General features: G+C 37.0%; 1 protein-coding gene across 10 annotated transcripts in view; it reads right to left on the reverse strand.

The window, feature by feature from the left end:
• Positions 1-18,895, reverse strand: part of PAM (peptidylglycine alpha-amidating monooxygenase) — a 189,772-nt gene that overhangs the window by 56,048 nt on the left and 114,829 nt on the right. For all 10 annotated transcript variants that reach the window (XM_058167102.1, XM_058167101.1, XM_058167097.1 and 7 more), the window contains exons 6-12: positions 18,104-18,189; positions 17,201-17,284; positions 9,709-9,757; positions 8,114-8,181; positions 6,832-6,912; positions 4,864-4,940; positions 1,726-1,829 (exon numbers count right to left, since the gene is read on the reverse strand). In XM_058167102.1, the coding sequence (XP_058023085.1) occupies positions 1,726-1,829; positions 4,864-4,940; positions 6,832-6,912; positions 8,114-8,181; positions 9,709-9,757; positions 17,201-17,284; positions 18,104-18,189 (549 nt within the window). The remainder of the gene's footprint in view (positions 1-1,725; positions 1,830-4,863; positions 4,941-6,831; positions 6,913-8,113; positions 8,182-9,708; positions 9,758-17,200; positions 17,285-18,103; positions 18,190-18,895) is intronic.

The raw sequence follows: 18,895 nt of genomic DNA on the forward strand, positions 1-18,895 counted from the left end.
TCTCAGGAGGATGCTGATCTGAAGGGTTGGGTCAGTTATGAAGGAGGTATGATTCACCAGACAACATTCAAGGGAAGAGAGTACCTATCTATCTGTCATTTCATTTCATTTTATTTTGCCATCCTCCCCAGCAGATACTGGACAGCATATAAAATTTAGTATTAAGTTTAAACAAAATCATAGTCAAAACAAAATAGCACACACTAAAAACAGCCATTAAAAGATATTCCAAGAAGACCCCCTTAAAGGGCTTTACAGGTGATAACTAGCACCTTGAATTGTTTCTAAAAATTTACTGTGAAGTATCAAAGGTTGACAAGAGGTCATGGAGGGCTAGGATGGATGAGTACCCACATCCAGAGTCCATCACTAGTCAAAAATTTGACTTTGTAAAAAGTTGACTTTGTAAATATATACAAATAGAATGAGACTATTGCCCTATACATTGTAAGCCGCCCTGAGTCTTCGGAGAAGGGCGGGGTATAAATGTAAACAAAAAAAAAAAAAATAAGTACAACCAAAGTACTGATTTGCATGAAGACCACAGTACAAAGGACATTGTTTGAAGGGTATGTTCATGTGATGTTTCACTTAACTGTATTGCTTAGCAATGGAGTTGCCAGTCCCAGGTGCGATTGTTAACCTAGATCTGCTATAGAACTAGATTTAGAACTAGATACAAAACTAGAACTAATGTATATTTTGCATTAAAAAGCTCTTATATGGGTTTAATAAGGAACTCAAGCAAGAACCTCTACTCTACTCTACTCTACTCTACTCTACTCTACTCTACTCTCCCCTCCCCTCTCCTCCCCTCGAAATTTTATAGTTTGTGAGTTAGGAGATAAAGTTAATCGTTTTTGTGCTACATTATACTAACTCTATGAATGAGGTACATATACTGTATTTTAGAAATAGCATCTTCATCATGACACATGTTCACTATTAGAACACATAAATTCTTTATTCCTTGCAATTGAACCAATTTCCCATAATCACTATGAATGGTAGCATATAATGCCTTTAAAAATGATCATTTATACATCTAAATTTCACTGGGATATGTAACGTGATATACACAAATTGATCCTAGCTGATTGCAGAATAGATGTCATGTAAGGGCTTCACACATATACCGTGTGTACTAGATCAAATCTGTCAGGTTTCAGAGGGCTTAGCAGCAAATGGTGATTCTGAAGACATACAACCCCTTATTCATTGCTTGGCTAATCTTGGCAGATGATTCTTAGAAACCTCAGCTAGATTAGAGTCTTTATTGGAAAAAACTAAAGCCTGTAACACAACAATTGACTGTCATAGCAGAATAAGGAATTCTGACCCTGTTATGTATACCCTCCAGGATTTAAACACTTGGCTTTATTTTCTTGCTTTTCTCGGCCAATGGAAATCTGGCCAGTTTCTTAACAGCTTTGATACAAATGGAACACGTTTTCACAATACTTCTTGCTAACTCCAAAACTGATATTCCAGCTTTGTCAGTTACACTATTAGCCACAACAATGATTTGATTAATGTGCAGGTGAAAATAAATATCTTTGGGAAGTCTTCACATGTAGTATCAATACCCTGGTCTGTTTTCACTGGCAAAGCAGGAAATATTAACAGTTAAGACTTTTCTAGCCATTTTTCTCCCGTGTAGAGCAACCGTTTTGATTCTAAACTTTTATATAAACATTAATTTAATACAAATATTAACACACATACCCTATATAAGTTTCTGAAGATCTGCCTTCACCAGTAAAGACGCATCTTGCTGCCAGAATATCACCATATTTGATTTCTACAGGATTTTCCACAGGATAAAATGCCTGAGAAATGAAACAACAGGAATAATAATTACAAACTGTTAGAAAATTATCTTTCCTCTATTACTTTTAATAACCATAATAACGTATAAAATGTATCACTGGAGTATATTTTGTATTTCATATTTTGGGCTTCTTTGGTATATAATTTAAAACACATTTTCTTTTTTATGGATGACTATATTATTTTATATCATGAAATAAGCTTAATTCTCTTTATTAATCAAAATTTATTATTTCATGTCTAAAGTTGGAAATTCTGCTTTTTTGCCACTTTCATTTCATAACATCCTGTAAAATGAATCATGTTGGGTACTTAAGTAGCATTGGTGTTGGCTGAATTTTGTAAACCTGACTTATTGGAAAGTCAGAGACTCACTGAATATGGTTTTTACTCTGTCAAATCATCTATAACACACAGCACACAAACACCTTAAAACGCACAAACTTTTCTTATGAGACACAAAACAGAATAGAGATTATTTTTTATAAAAACGAGAGAAAAGAAAGTATGCCTCGAGGTTGTTTACCTTAAAAATACTTGATTAAACAGGTCAGGGTATTGTCCATATGTATTAGTTATGTGGCATTAAATTATATAAATTGTAATGATTAGAATTTTACCGATAAAGTTTTTTGTAATTCTGTGACAGTAAATGGGATTCTTTGTTATTCTATTATGACCTGTTGTCAACAGTGTGCCTAAGTACCATCCTCATTTCCTTTCTATTTGTCAAAAATAGACATAGAAAAAGAATCAGATTACAAATTTGTTATTATTATAACTGATTTGGATTATCGAAGATCTGAAAAATAAATTTAAAGAAATATATTTCTTGTGATAAAATGGCAAAATGACTAGCAAGGAAATAAATTGGTCCATCTAATAAAATATTAAATCATAATAGGAAATTAGGAATTAAGGATGGAAAGGATTGTCTTCAAATTAAAGGGTTGTAATTTGATAAAGGGAATGAGAGAATATAAACTGATAATAATGTAAGATTTGGGGTTAGGGCAAATGGTAATATTGTTTATATATTAGTTAAGAAATAGAAGGAAAATAAAATAAAAAAACAAAGAGAAAGAATATTATGGCAGAAATTGAAATATATAAATTGTGTTATAAACTACAAGTTTTTTGACTCTGTCAATACTCTGTTCAGAGAAAATGCATTGTTTGTACGTGTGATTGTATGTGTGTTTGTTTGCAAAAAATGAAAAAAATTCTAAAAAAAAAAATCCAATGAAACACATTTAATACCAAAATTAAATACATGATTTCTACTTAACTATACAGTAATAGATATCATTTAGTATCAACTACAATATTAAAGATATCTGACTGCATATTAAATAGTCACTGTGTCACTCCATATTTTTTTCACATGCATATTAAGTACATTAAGTTTCTGTGTTGTTTGATGTGTATATGTATTAAACAAGCTCCCCATTTTCAGCAACATTAGAGTACTTCATAGCATCTTATATCCATCCTATCCTTGAAAATTTGTCTCACTGAACATAATGGCGCTTATTTTTGAGTAAAGTGACAAAATAATAGTCTTTCTACTTCAAAATTTGGCTACATGAATAACAGGGGGGGAAAATGGAAATAACCTGAAGTGTTTCTCAATGGATATATTTTTGTGTTTTGGATAGCTTACTCATATACCCTTTGCAAATATGGAAGTGAATGAAGCAGAATGAGAGATACAGATGTTTTGCAGTACGAAAAGGCAAAAAAAATCTCAAGTGTTTGATCTCCATTTTTCTTCAGTCATGGTCATCATTTTTTCTTATCCTGGAGCCTGATAAAAGGTCTGCTAAAACATTTGAGAAATTATTAATGGATATTAATAGCTGCCTGTGACATTATTTTTGTCCCATGTTTTATATAAGGTTGCAATCAATTCAAACTACTTATCCAACATGCTGTTTTAATTTTTTTAGGTTTAATATGCAACTACTGATTTAGTGACATTAGTAATAGTTAAAATATTTTTATTTGGTAATGTGTTTATATTTAATTTTGTCTTTAAGCAATGTCCTTGGACAAAGAAATTGACTCTGGGATCTACAAGGTCAATGTTTGCATCTCCACAAAGCTGAAAGTCTTCAGAGCTATGGTTACCCTTTCTCTCCTATGTGGATGTGAGTCCTGGATACTGTACTGATGACACATGACAAATTTCACATGTGCATCCTACATTCCACTGTTGGCAAGATCATATCTCCAACCTAGAGGTCTTCAATTGCACAGAGTTCACCAGCAATGATTCCCTGATTATCAGAGACCCGATGCGGTGGTGGGACACATCATTTGAATGGACCACTATAGTATGCCTCACCAATTGCTCTATGGTGGACTGGAGACTAAAGAAACCTCGAGGTCATCCATACAAATTCTACAAAGATGCTGTGAGGGAAACCATACACTACTGTGACAGGAATTAGAAGCTGTGGCTGCTGACACAACCTGCTGGCAAGCCCTATACTATGAAGCCTGGAGTAGCTTCAAAACCAGGCTCCACCAAAAACTGCATCCAGGCTGGGACCTGCGTGTTGACAAATGAACTATGCAACAGCATATCTTCTTTGAATCCAAAAAAATATCTATTATATTAATAAAACATATTTTCCTGCCACAACATTTCTGTGAGATGGGTAGGGCTGAGAAAGGAGGGCCATTTCAAAGTCTTCTAGTGACCTTTGAAAATTGTGTATTGTTCCTATTCCTTTTCCAACATTTTAATCATTGTATCATGATCAGTGGTGGGTTTCTACTGGTTTGCCCTGGTTCAAGTGAACCGGTAGAGCAGCGGCGGGAGGCTCTGCCCACCTGCCCAGACATCATCAAAAATGCTCTGCACCTGCACAGAGCTCTCGCAAAGCAAGCATGCGTGCCTGTGCACTACCGATAGCAAACTGGTAGCTCCAGGGTTTGAAACTCACTATTGATCACGATGGTTCTACTGTTTACTTTAACAGTGAAATACATTAATGCAAGATAGCTTTAAAATGCAAGTAAACATACCTGTGGCAGTTGAGGGCTTTGGTGGCCAATCGGCGTCCACTGACCGTCTCTAACTCGATACCCACTTACTACTTTTCCTGCAACAAAATAAATATGTTTAGCAAAATAAATATGAAGAAATAACAAAAAATACTTTACAAGTTCATCATTTAAATCAATTGACAATGCTAAAAGTTTGGACATTGATATTTGCGCTATATGATTTACTCCTTAGAAATCCACAGTTCATTCCCACATATTTATATTAATATTTCGGTACATAAGATTTTATAATATAACATTTAATAGATTAACTTATAAAGAACTATCAGAATTAATTGGACAAAATGTGTATTATTATGCATCAGTTATATAGTAGTTGTTTACACTTTTATGTTACAATTGTTTCTGAGTATGGAAACCTATTTTCAAAAAATCTGCACTTTCAATAGTTTTAATCGCCTAATTACTGTAAAAAAAATCTAAAAGAGTTAAATTGGCATTTGTACCATCTGTCTAAAACTTATACTGGCAGAACTGCATTCATAGAAAAAATCTGGACCAGTCCATCGAGAATGGTTTAAGTGTAACAAAACAATGAACTTATTATGTAGTGATTTTTGTGGCTGACTCTAATGAAAGTACTATTTCACTTGGACCGCGTTCCACTTAGCTTCATATACCATTAACTTCCCTCAGTTAGGACAATTGGATCTGGTGCAAGCATCCACTAAATTCATAGTTAGGATTTTCTGTACAGGTACTCCTCACTTAATGACAGCACTTGGGAGTGAAATGTCTATAATTAAGTGATATGGTCATAAAGTTTAGTAATGGCAGTTCTGGCAATCTCCAGTTACCACTAGTAAGCAAATCTCTGTGAGTTGTTAAGCGAGGACCTCGCTTAACAACTCACAGTGATCAGGACTGGCTTTCCCACTGACTTGGCTACCAGAAAGTTGGCAGGGAAGGTCCCAAATTATGATCATGTGACCGTGGAATGCTGTGACAGTCAATAATCCAGTCTGGTTACCAAGTGCCTAGAACACAAAACCACAGACGTACACAACAGGTAGAACTTTGAGGATTGACTATAAGTAGCACTTGTTCAACATTATCAAAAATTTGAATGAGCACTGAATGGTTATTAAATGTGGACTGTCATATTTCTTTACTGCTATTTAGTATTTACCTGGATTTCTGCAGCCCAGATATAGAAACCTCATACTAAATAATACGAATATCTACCAATCTGGACCAGATACTTAAGCACATATATTCAAAAGGATTCCTGCCCTAACATTCTTCAGTTTAAGTAAAATCAATATGCGTGTATGTGTTTATGTCCATGTGTTTGTGTGTATGTCCGTGTGTTTGTGTATATAGTGTAGATTGTGTGTGTATGTCCATGTGTTTGTGTGTATAGTATAAATTGTCAACTCTAGCTGAAGCCATATTTTTCTTGCTTTGTTTCTTAGTTGCCATACTTTTGGAGGGTAGGGAGCTTATGGAATGTAGGATGTTTTCCTCCAATGTGCCAGACATAAGACATAAGATAAGGTTCTTGAGAACCAAGGCCAGATCAATGTGTCCTAGAAATGGCAGGAGGGAGTGCAGTTCATCACCTGCTTGATTGGCTAACATGACCTGTGACACAAGGGGGGATAATGACAGTATCTATTCTTTAATTATAACAAAAATGTAGGAAATATTCAGTGTTGGTTTCACACTTGACCATGCTGATAGGATGCTCTCAGTAAACAGGATTTTTGAGGAAGCCAAGGCCTCAGAGTCTTGAATTGGTTGGAAACATTACTTGGAACCATGACATAGATATTATAGAATAATTTACATTACAATTAATAAGCCAATTCCATTTCGTAGCATTCAATAGGCTTTACTATCTCAATGAGGAGAGCAAAAAGTGGGTATAAGAATTAAGCCTAAACTACTAAAGAAAGGAAACTATCAATTAATGTAAAGACTTACCTAAGTGATGGGTGTGCACTCTATAAGCAAATGGATGCATTGGATACGTTTTATAATGGCAAGCAATATCAGCATTAACCTCTGTTAGAAAACAGATATGAAGGACATTAAAAATTATGCTTACATATTGAAGACAATTAGAACTATGGTTGCAAAGTTAAATGAAATATGTGGCAATTTACTAATACCAACAGGGCTGAAGGCAGAAAATTTCCTTGCATTTATCCACAAATATCTTTGCACGGTCTTTCATTCATGCAATGACATTAATGGCTACTGTGCTTGATTAACTGAAGAAACATGTACGCATATATTCATATGCGGTATACTGTTCTTACCTTACAGAGTCATGTAATCAATTCACAAATACTTGGAATTGTATCAGCTGGTTTGAGGATAAAGTTAAACAGATATTTCCTGGCAAAATATCCTGTTTAGAAGTTTTAAAAATCCTCAGTATTATAGAATTAGGAGTCCATAATTAGAAAAAGTAGGGTAGGGATGGGGGAGAGGCTGCAGATTTCAACAAATCTGGAAACAACCCATGTAACAAAGAGAAGTTTAATTAAAACTTATGAAACTGAATTGATTCAGAAAATCACTGTAAATATTAAGTATAATTTCAAAGTTGGACTCCAGAATAAGGTTACTTAATCATGGAAATGAAAATCTTTGGTCTTTTGCTTGCAGCCAATGAGAAAAGAGAAGCCTGAAGCTGAGCCATATTAACTGGAAGTTATAGTCTACTGTGAAACTTCGGTAATAATTAAGAGAAATTAAAGATAGTATATTGTTTACTATAGGATTTGTTCCTTGGTTATGCTGAAATATTTAGGAGGCCCATTAATTTCTCTATGCATGTATGCGTAGAAATTCATAGAGAATAAATATGATTATTTACAACTAAAATAAGTACCTAAAGCATTAGAATTTAGTGATGCAGCCCCCCTTTATGTTTGAGTACATGCTTATGTATATTTCCATCATTAATTGGAAAATTGGAAAAAGTATTGATTAAAGGAATACAGACCTGTATTATCCCTATGTGATAATAATAAAAGCATGTATTTAGAAGTCAGTAATGATCAGAATTTGATACGTTTTCTTAGATTGCAATGTTGATGTTCTGATATGGCAATCAAAGAAACTAGTATCTTAACTTGTTGTAACATTCTTCTAATAAAGCTCTTAGTATTAAAAGTCCACACCAGTACACTATTTGAACTGAAAAGAGTGCAAAGGGTGAGGGAGGGCTGGCTGGCTGGAAAACTTATTTATTCACCTTTTTCTCCAGGTGGTATAACAGTATCCACGGACATCATAAGATACATGCCAGCAATCAGAGGCTGTCTTTGAAAGAAAAAGAAGACACCTGTATCAAATGTACATGTATTGCCCTTATTTACTGCATATATTTTCCTTTACTAATAACAAGGTAACTTTAACTAAATCTATCCAATCTGTATGGCTTGCTGTTTTTTTTAAAAAAAAAGAAAACAGCTATTAACAGCTACATATAGCACCTTTAAAAATTCAAAATCAGTATACATATCTTTATATACTGACACAATAAAGAGTTTATGGGCAGTTACCTTAAAGTCAGAAAAACTATTAAACAAATATATAGTAGGGAGGTATGAAGCTTTTACACCCCTTGTGTCACAAGTGTCATGGCTCCCACATGTATCGCATACAATTCTGAATTTGAGACTTACAACTAATTGTAAGCAGTTTCAATTAATTGTAAAGCAGTCACAACTAACTGCTCTATAAGGCTTACACATCCAATTTCCCACATTGATTATAGAGAAGCTGGTTTTAAAAGATGTTCTGGCATTCACCATGGGGGAAAAGATTAAGAATTAAAATAGTATTCAAGGTTCTTTATTGGCCAGTAAACATTCTCCCTGATAATTAATTGGTCGCATCAATATTTTTTTCCATTTCTGTGTCAATAACCTGTGTCATTTTCAAACAATCAAAGTATCAGAAGGTAGATCCCCCCAACACTACCTACTTTTACAATGCATCTGCCCTCTAGAATAAAATACCTCCAGAAGTCAAGACCCCCCCACCTCTGCTCTATTATAGAAAACCTGACCTCTTTCCAGACTTTGGCCTAAGATGAGGATTTAAGTGTGTTGGAAGAATGTGGGGTATTCTCTCTGGGTTAACCATCATCTATTGCTGATTGGCTAGGTTTCTTTTCTGTTTTATTCTTGTATAACGACAACACTGCTTGGAAGTGGATATATTAAAGAAATAAATGTTTATATAGACTCCTCTTAACCAGCCCTTAACCCCCATCTCAAATAAATGAATCTATTAGTTAATGAATTAATTAACTGCAGGTGAAAAGACAATTAAAGGACATATGAAGAATGGATATAAAGCTAAATATCCTCTTTGCATGGGGGCAGGAGAGACTGTGGCATAAATGAGGGGGGAAATGAAACAAGCAAGCCATGTTTTATTATTAAATAAACTGCGGTTAAAGAACAATTCATAATCAAGCAGCAAAAAGTAATGAAACTAGATTTGTGCTGAATAAACTTTTTACCACTGAAAGCTAAAGATAAAAAAAGTAGTACTTGGTAATCCTTTCCAAGAAATATTTACTTTGGCTACATATTAAAAAGTCAAACATTTATTTTTCAAGATAGAAAAGACAATTAATGTACTTTACTCAAAATAGTCTTTCTACAATTTTAGAAATATATTATCAAGTCACTTTGAAGAAATGTATTAATTAAATAATCTGTTTTGTTTATAGGATGTACCTGGACTACCAGTAGAATTCTATTCTGTTGAAGCTCATATTAATCTTTGCAAAAGAATTGGAAAAAATATTTAAGAAACTACATGAAAGATACTTACTTTTGATTAGTCAGATGTAAAGTCACTCCTGAACAATCTTTGTGTTTATCTGCAAAAATATTAAAATGGAGCTTAATCATAATAATTTTCTTATTAGTATTGAGTACAATAATTAAGTACATGACTAGATAATTACTTATTGGAAATATTAAGTACAAAGACCAAATGTTTATAGTCTAAAAAGACAAGAAACCAAAGGAGGGGATTAAGGAACCTTTATTTTAATCCCCTCCTTTGGGCTTCTTGTCATTTTAAACTATAAACATTTGGTAGCTCTCCTCATCTTTTAACCATATGGATTGCTTTAGGAGACAATAGTTTCTACACAAAATACTTTAAATAGCTGGAAAATAAACAGTTGCTAGTTAAAGAAAAGCTTTAAAAAACAAATGAGAAAGGAAAATCATTACAGAGATATGGAAAATTAGAATTCCTTTTAGAGAACACAAATCACATTATAACCGTTCTTATTTCATAACAATCCTGTGAAGTAGTTTGCTTTCATTTTACTAAGTCAAAGATGTTCCACTGACTGATTACAATTTGCCAAGAGCAACTCATTATCTTTAGCCAAGCAAAGAACTGGATAGTTTTTCTAGATCCAGTCAGGCATTGCTGATCCAGAAAGGGCAGATGGTACAAGAAAAACAGAAACTGCATTGGAATAGAGAATGTTCTACATGCATTTCCTCCAGATTCAATGGTCTTATACCAAAAGTTCATATATTTCAATTCTGGATTTATTAAAGAAATTCAAAACAAATGCAGAAATTGACAGTTTATAAAACAGCATTGCAGGGGGATTTCTAAGGAGGTAAAATGATATGTAATTGCTAGAATCTGAAATTTACTTCACTCCAAAGTATATAAGATTGTAGAATTCACAAGCAGCCATTATCATCTGTAGTAAATAAAAACAATATGAGAATAAACTAACATCACAAGCGAAACTCCGGGGAAATAATTGTTCCCTTTAAATCCATATAACTATATACTGTACTTCAGAAAAAATTGCCTGGTGTACTAAAGGAAAATAAAACCTTCAGTTTTTTGTAATAAATAGGATTTTTTATTTTTGCAAATAACATACTCCTATATTAAATACATATGATGTACAAACTTTCTAACAGAATTCCAACATATGGATCTTTTATTTTTTAAGTTCTTATACCTCTATTTTTAAAAATGGAAATGTCTAATCAATTTTGTCTTGAAAAAAACAAGATCATAAAATTTCCTTTCTTGGCAAGTACTACATATGCTACACGGGTTGCCTGAACACAATGATCCTTATAGAGCGTACGTTCGTCCCCATTTGCCTCTCAGTCTAGAATAACTCCTTTGATTTTGCATTTCAGTTAGACAGCAAGTATATATTCCTTTAGAACAAATGAATTATTAGCTTCTATTTGCCCTATGGCAATGAGAGGAAAATGTATTCAACCTACTCTCGGAAGCAGATTTCTTTCAAGCTGATTCTCTAGGCAGCGTTTCCAACAGAGATCAAACAAGAATCTATGCTTACTACTGTGGATTTAATAGCACTTCTGAATTGCAGAGTCTCTATAGCAAAATCCATTGTGATAGGAGTATCAGCTCCTGATTCTTTGATCACTAAAAAAAAATAAATGGTAACTGCCATTCAAACGATACATTAAAGGTTTATAAAACTAAAAAAATCCTAAAACCTACTTATTGTACCATGGTTATGTTTTTTAAAAAGCACAGAAGAAATAGAAACCAATTTTCCATTCCTGACTTATTTGTGAAATATTACACATAGAAATGGTGATAAATGTACCCAATATTAATAAAATCATTTGCTATTGACTGTTCTAAACTAGATAAAAATATAGGGCAAACATAGTCACAAATAAGAAAATGATGAAAACATTTACTTAAAAGTTTATCTTAAATGTTATCTCTTGCTACATAATGTATGAAGGCATGTGGAGGAATGCTTGTAGATGCACATCTAAGATATATTTATGAATGCACATTTCAAAGATTAGGAAAGAGTCTATATATCTAAATAGGAAATGGCCATTTAAAACAAAACTATCTTTTTAAATAAGTTAATACTTATGATAAGGAATACAATGGATTTTGTTCTTCTTTTGAAGTTTTGCCAATGTAGCTTATGATGAAGTCCTAATGAATCTTATGAAGATCAGTCCCAGAAATAGTGTCTTGTGCATCACAAACTTTTGTTAAATTATTGTAAATAGCTGGAAATACTGACATGATATCTCATGATGGCAATAATATGGAAAAGGTTAAATTTTCCAGTTTAGACTAGAAGAAATTCCTAGCAGTTTCCCATTCAAATAATAACAGTTTCAACACTGCCTCATTTTTAAGGAATAATCAAGATCAGCTGTGGCACAAATTTACTGAGAGTGGAAATCAACATAGTTTAAAAACTATGTCCAGTCCTCTATAAGCTCTTGATAGGAATGTATTTTTACTATAAACAAATTTGGAGCTATTTAAATACACAATAAAATATAAACATTAAAATAAACAGAAAAAAGTAATCAGATTACTTTGAAAAAAGAAAATCACATATATGTTAACTAGGTATAATTACATGGATCAGAGAGCATGTTACGAAGAACAATAAAGACTTCTATAAACTCCCCAATGTCTTCAATTTAGCCTTGAAGGGAAGATAAGTAATCTACAAAATATTATCAAAGTGCAGTTTAAATTAATTTCAACTGACCTAACAATAGTAACTATGAATTACTGATTTGCTGTGCTTATCAAAAAAAAAAGGTCCTTGGCATTTATAAATTAGAATCCATTTTCATTTGCTAAAAATTAAACCCACAGACACAAGATACAATCATTACTGGAATGTGCTGTAATGGCATGCTGTCACAATTGTGAGATTTACATGAACAAACTACCAAAATGGTCTATAATATTTGAAAAAACTGAAATAGTTTTTTTTACTAGAGACTAATAGAAATATAGTGAATAAGCATAATATTTTCTTAATTTAACATCTATTTGATTTTATTCAATTTAATTCATCTAGGGGTCCTCAAACTTTTTAAACAGGGCGCCAATTCACAGTCCCTCAGACTGTTGGGGGGGCGGTGGACTGGCTGGATGGGCGTGGCTAGGTGGTCATGTGTCTGGTTGGGCATGGCTAAGCGGTCATGTGACTGGGTGGGCATGGACAATTTAGCAGTCCATTAAACAATACACACAAATTTAATTTGTGTTCCTGGGGATGGAAAGCAGGTTAGTGAAGGGATGTGGCTGCCTTATGGGGGGGTGGGGTGAGGGACTTATGTTTGTGTCTTTCTCTCTCTGTCCATTCCTCCCTCCCTCTCTCTCTCTCTCTCTTTCTCTCTGGAAGCCAGGGAGGCCAAAAATGGTCCTGTTTTTGGCCTCCTCAGTTCCAGAAGGTGGGTGGTAGGTGGGTCGATGTAGGCGGGGCAGCCTCTTAGTCCCGCGTGGGCCAGATTAATGGCTTCAGTGGGCCATACCATCATGATTTCAGAAGACTAGTTAAAAAGAAAAGATTGAAAAAAGAAAAGTACTATAATGGGAACTTAAAATTTAATTATTTCCTTTAAAAAAAGGTTACTTAAATTTACTAAGTCTAACATGAAATTGATTCATTCTGTCCTGCCCTAGTTCTAAGGAGATATTCTTAATGTGCAGGAGGATAGCAGGAAGAATCTCAAGAACTTCAATGGAAGTCCTTAAGGATTATGTGTTTATGGATACTCATGATAACTAGTATTCAAAACAGAGTCCTGTTCATTATTAATTATGCCGTGAAATGGGAGGACAGAGACTAGAACTATCACCAGTTAATAATAATAATAATAATAATAATAATAATAATAATAATAATAATAATAATAATAATAATAATAATAATAATAATAATAATATTTTAATTTGTATACCGCCCTTCTCCCAAAGGACTCAGGGCGGTTTACAGCCAAGGTAAAATACAGCAACAACATATAAAATACTAAAAACAGACATTAAAAACTTATTCAATTTGGCCCCATTTTAAAATACAATCAAACCCTATAAAATTAATAAAAACTTAAAACCCAGAAAATCAGCTAAAAGATTTGGAAATTCAAGCCAGTCCAGCAAGACGAAATAGATAAGTCTTAAGTTTGCGGCGAAAGGTCCGAAGGTCAGGTAGTTGTCGAAGTCCAGGGGGAAGTTCGTTCCACAGGGTAGGAGCCCCCACAGAGAAGGCCCTTCCCCTGGGAGTCGCCAGTCGACATTGCTTGGCTGACGGCACCCTAAGGAGTCCCTCTCTGTGAGAACGCACAGGTCGCTGGGAGGTAGAAGATGGCAGTAGATGGTCCCGTAGATATCCCGGTCCTAAGCCATGGAGCGCTTTAAAGGTGGTAACCAATACCTTGAAGCGCACCCGGAAGACAACAGGCAGCCAGTGCAGTCTGCGCAGGATGGGTGTTACATGGGAGCTCCAAACCGCTCCCTCTATCACCCGCGCAGCTGCATTCTGGACTAACTGGAGCCTCCGGGTGCTCTTCAAGGGGAGCCCCATGTAGAGAGCATTGCAGTAGTCCAAGCGAGAGGTAACAAGAGCATGAGTGACCGTGCATAGGGCATCCCGGTCCAGGAAGGGGCGCAACTGGCGAATCAGGCGGACCTGATAAAAAGCTCTCCTGGAGACGGTCGTCAAGTGATCTTCAAAAGACAACTGTCCATCCAGGAGAACGCCCAAGTTGCGCACCCTTTCCATCGGGCCCAATGACTCGCCCCCAACAGTCAGCCGCGGCTGCAGCTAACTGTACCGGGGTGCTGGCATCCACAGCCACTCCGTCTTGGAGGGATTAAGCTTGAGCCTGTTCCTCCCCATCCAGACCCGTACAGCTTCTAGACACCGGGACAGTACTTCGATAGCTTCGTTGGGGTGGCCTGGGATGGAAAAGTACAGCTGCGTATCATCAGCGTACAGTTGGTACCTCACCCCAAAACCACTGATGATCTCACCCAGCGGCTTCATATAGATGTTGAACAGGAGAGGCGAGAGAATCGACCCCTGCGGCACCCCACACATGAGGCGCCTCGGGGTCGATCTCTGCCCCCCTGCCAACACCGTCTGCGTCCGGTCAGAGAGATAGGAGGAGAACCACCGATAAACGGTGCCTCCCACTCCCAAACTCCCCAGCCGGCGCAGCAGGATACCATGGTCGATGGTATCGAAAGCCGCTGAGAGGTCTAATAGGACCAGGGAGAGGAGTAACCCTTGTCCCTGGCCCTCCAGAGATCATCAACCAACACGACCAAAGCTGTCTCCGTACTGTATCCGGGTCGAAAGCTGGACTGGAATGGGTCTAGATAGACAGTTTCATCCAGGTACTTGGGTAATTGACATGCCACCGCACTCTCTACAACCTTCGCCGTAAAGCAAAGATTGGAGACCGGACGATAATTTCCCAAAACAGCTGGCTCCAGGGAAGGCTTCTTGAGGAGGGGTCTCACCACCGCCTCTTTCAAGGCAGCAGGAAAGGCCCCCTCCTGCAAAGAAGCATTTGTAATCTCCCGGAGCCAGCCTCGTGTCACCTCCTGCGTGGCCAGCACCAACCATGAGGGGCACGGGTCCAGTAAACATGTGGTGGCATTCAACCTCCCCAGCAACCTGTCCATGTCCTCGGGAGTCACAGGATCAAAACTATCCCAAACAGTCTCAACAAGACGAGTCTCGAACCTCTCGCCTGGATCTACCCAATTTTGATCCAATCCATCCCGAAGCTGAACGATTTTATCGTAGAGATAACCGTTAAACTCCTCGGCACGCCCTTGTAATGGGTCCTCCTGCCCCTCCTGTTGAAGGAGAGAGCGGGTCACCCGAAACAGGGCGGCCGGGCGCTTATCTGCTGACGCAATGAGGGAGGAAACGTAAGAATGTTTCGCTTCCCTCAATGCCACTAGGTAGGTCCTACTATATGACCTAACTAGTGTCCGGTCAGCTTCCGAACGGCTGGATCTCCAAGCACTCTCTAGGCGTCTTCTCCGGCATTTCATCTCCCTCAGCTCCTCAGAAAACCAAGGAGCTGGTTGAGACCTACGCCGGGTCAGAGGCCGCAAAGGCACGACACGGTCCAAAGCCCCAGCCGCGGCCTGTTCCCACGCCACGACTAGTTCTTCAGCCGTGCCGCGGGCCAGATTCTCACGAAACGGCCCAAGCTCCGTCAGGAACCTCTTTGGGTCCATCAGGCGCCTGGGACGGAACCAACGCATTGGTTCCGTCTCCCTGTGGTGGTGAGTAGCGGTCCGAAAGTCCAGACGAAGAAGAGAATGATCTGACCATGACAGAGGCTCGACAACTAAATCATTTAAAATCAGATCATTCGACCACTGGCCAGAGATAAAAATCAGGTCTAGAGTGCCTCCCCCGGTGTGGGTAGGGCCGTCCACTAATTGAGTCAGATCCATGACCATCATGGAAGCCATGAACTCCCGGGCCGTCGAGGATGCTATGCCAGTTGATGGCAAATTGAAATTCCCCATGACCAACAGTCTAGGGGTTTCAACTGCCAACCCAGCCAGCAACTCCAACAGCTCGGGCAGGGCTTTTGTCACGCAGCAAGGAGCCAGGTACGTGATCAACAAGACCACCTGAGTCCTACGACCCCACTTCACATAGAGGGATTCACAACCAGCTATCTGAGGCACAGTGGTCTCCCTCGGTTCCAGGCTTTCCTTGATAATGACCGCCACCCCCCCACCCCTACCTTGGGCCCTCGGCTGATGGAATGCTCGGAAACCTGGTGGGCACATCTCCACTAGGGGAACCCCCCCCTTCCGTGCCCAACCAGGTCTCCGTAATGCCCATAACGTCCGTGGTCCCCTCCTGAATTAGATCTGAAATCAGGGGGGCTTTGTTAACTACGGACCTTGCATTGTATAACATCAGCCGGAGGCCCAAGTCCCGAGTACTCTGGCCACTCAGGGAACGGGAAAAATCTGGGGGGCCGGAGCACGCGATAGCTCTTAAATAGCGAGGGCGTACCCCCGAAACCTGATATGCCCCCCCTCCACCATATCTGCCTCTCCCACTTACCGTGTCGATAATACAGCCCTGATAAACTGGAACGGTTAGAAAAATTCCATTGTGTTCCACCAAAATAATTTTGTTCCATCAAAAGTTCCACCAAAACCATTTTGGAAATCTAGTGTATTAGCCAGGGGTGAAATTCAAAAATTTTCCCTACTGGTTCTGTGGGCATGGCAGGGGAAGGATATTGCAAAATCTTCATTCCCATCGCACTCCGGGGCCAGCCAGAAGTTGTCAGTTCTCCGAACTACTCAAATTTTCTGCTCCCGGTTCTCCAGAACCTGTTAGAATCTGCTGGATTTCCCCCCCAGTATCAGCCTATTGACAGATTTATTCTAAATTTAATAAATGAAGCTCTGCCATCTCATAGTAGGCACATTTATTTATCTTATTCATAACAGCAAGAGTAAAGATTTTACATACCTTTGAATGCACCAATATCCCCATAATGGACTTGGAGAACAAAATATTTGCTCCCTGTTTCTCCTCCAACTTTAAACCCAACACCTTGAGAGGGAAGAAAAGGTGAAACTCACTTTATCATATTCAAGCATATTCTTAAATGAAAAAAAAACCTAAAGTAAAGAGCATGTTATTTTAAAGATTTAAGATACAATGCAACATTTTGCATTTATATTCTCTGAAGAAGCTATCCCTAAAGTACGTGCTTCACGGAAAATAAATATTGCAGCAGATAGTTCTGCATGATAGTCCTGAATTTGTCTCTAGTTTAAGAAGAACAAAATCAAATAAAAATAGTGAGATATTCTAGTTTAGAGGTCTTCAAACCTGGCAGTTTTAAGACTTGTGGACTTCAACTCCCACAAGGAGTTGAAGTCTACAAGTCTTAAAGCTGCCAAGCTTGGGGACCTCTGTTCTAGTTCATATCTGATTTACTTATTTATTTTTATTTGTTTTATAATATGGGAATATGGAAACTGTTACAAGGTTTTGAAAGTCACCCTCATTTTGAAAATATTTTTGACATATCCTGCTGCAAGCCAAATAGTTTTACTAATATTTCATAATTTATTAGACATAAAAGTTATTGTCAACTGCAGTTAAAATAAAATAAAAATCAGCAGGAAGATGCACTATATAATGCGTTCAGTTGTGCATTAAAAGTAAAAAAAGATGGTGGAGGGGAAATCCCTAAACACCCCCTTTTATAGTAAATCGCTAAGTCAGCAATTTCATTCTCTGAAAGCCTAATTATTTGAGTAAAAATATTCACTATTATTAGAGTAATACAGAAATCAGTGCACTAAATTGCTTTTCCTATTATTACCTCTTGTGTAGAATGCTACATCATAAAAAATCTCATACCTTTTGGCAATCTTGTTGGTGGTGCATTTCTTGCCCAAGCATATAAGATATCACTTATGTCCGAACATGTTTCTCCATCACAATTCCTAGAAAACACACACACACAAACATAAACATAGAATCTCTTTTAAGTTGTGTCCCCCAACCTTATCAGACCTCTCATTTCACACCTCATTGAAAAAATTACTTCTATAATTAGGCCTCTTCATTTAAAAAAAAATGCTTTTGAACCATGACATATTTTACAACCTAGAATCAATTTTTAAATGTTTTTCAAGGTATTGAAGCCTTTGTCCTTGTTGTCACCATTGTCATCAGCAGTAGCAACATGTCCTGAATGTGGAATATTTTATTTATTATATTCGTAATCTTCCATTCCACAATAAAATGTAATAGTCTATATAGCCCTACCCTTTGAAGCAGCTTCTGAAGTAGGTTAAGATAAATACAGAACCTGATATAAGGCTGTTCCAAGAAATGGATAAGAATTGGAATCTGTCCAATCAGATCCTCTAACTACTATATCATATTGGCCCACATCAATCAATCAATCAACCAATCAGTCATACTTCTTAATCACAGTTATACGTGTTTCTTGTTTATATCTATTTAAAGATTAAAGTACTATAATATTGATATCAGAAAGGGGTTCAATAAGAGAAAGCAAAAAAGAAAGACAGATTTATGTATCTGTCATAAACTGTGTCATAGTTTAGCTGACCCAGCTGATCAAAAACCTGAACGATGCTGATGACGTTACTCTCATAGTTGAAAGTACGAATAATCTGGGTT

The sequence above is a fragment of the Ahaetulla prasina genome, chromosome 2 (assembly GCF_028640845.1).
Source record: "Ahaetulla prasina isolate Xishuangbanna chromosome 2, ASM2864084v1, whole genome shotgun sequence".
NCBI classification, from domain to species: domain Eukaryota; kingdom Metazoa; phylum Chordata; class Lepidosauria; order Squamata; family Colubridae; genus Ahaetulla; species Ahaetulla prasina.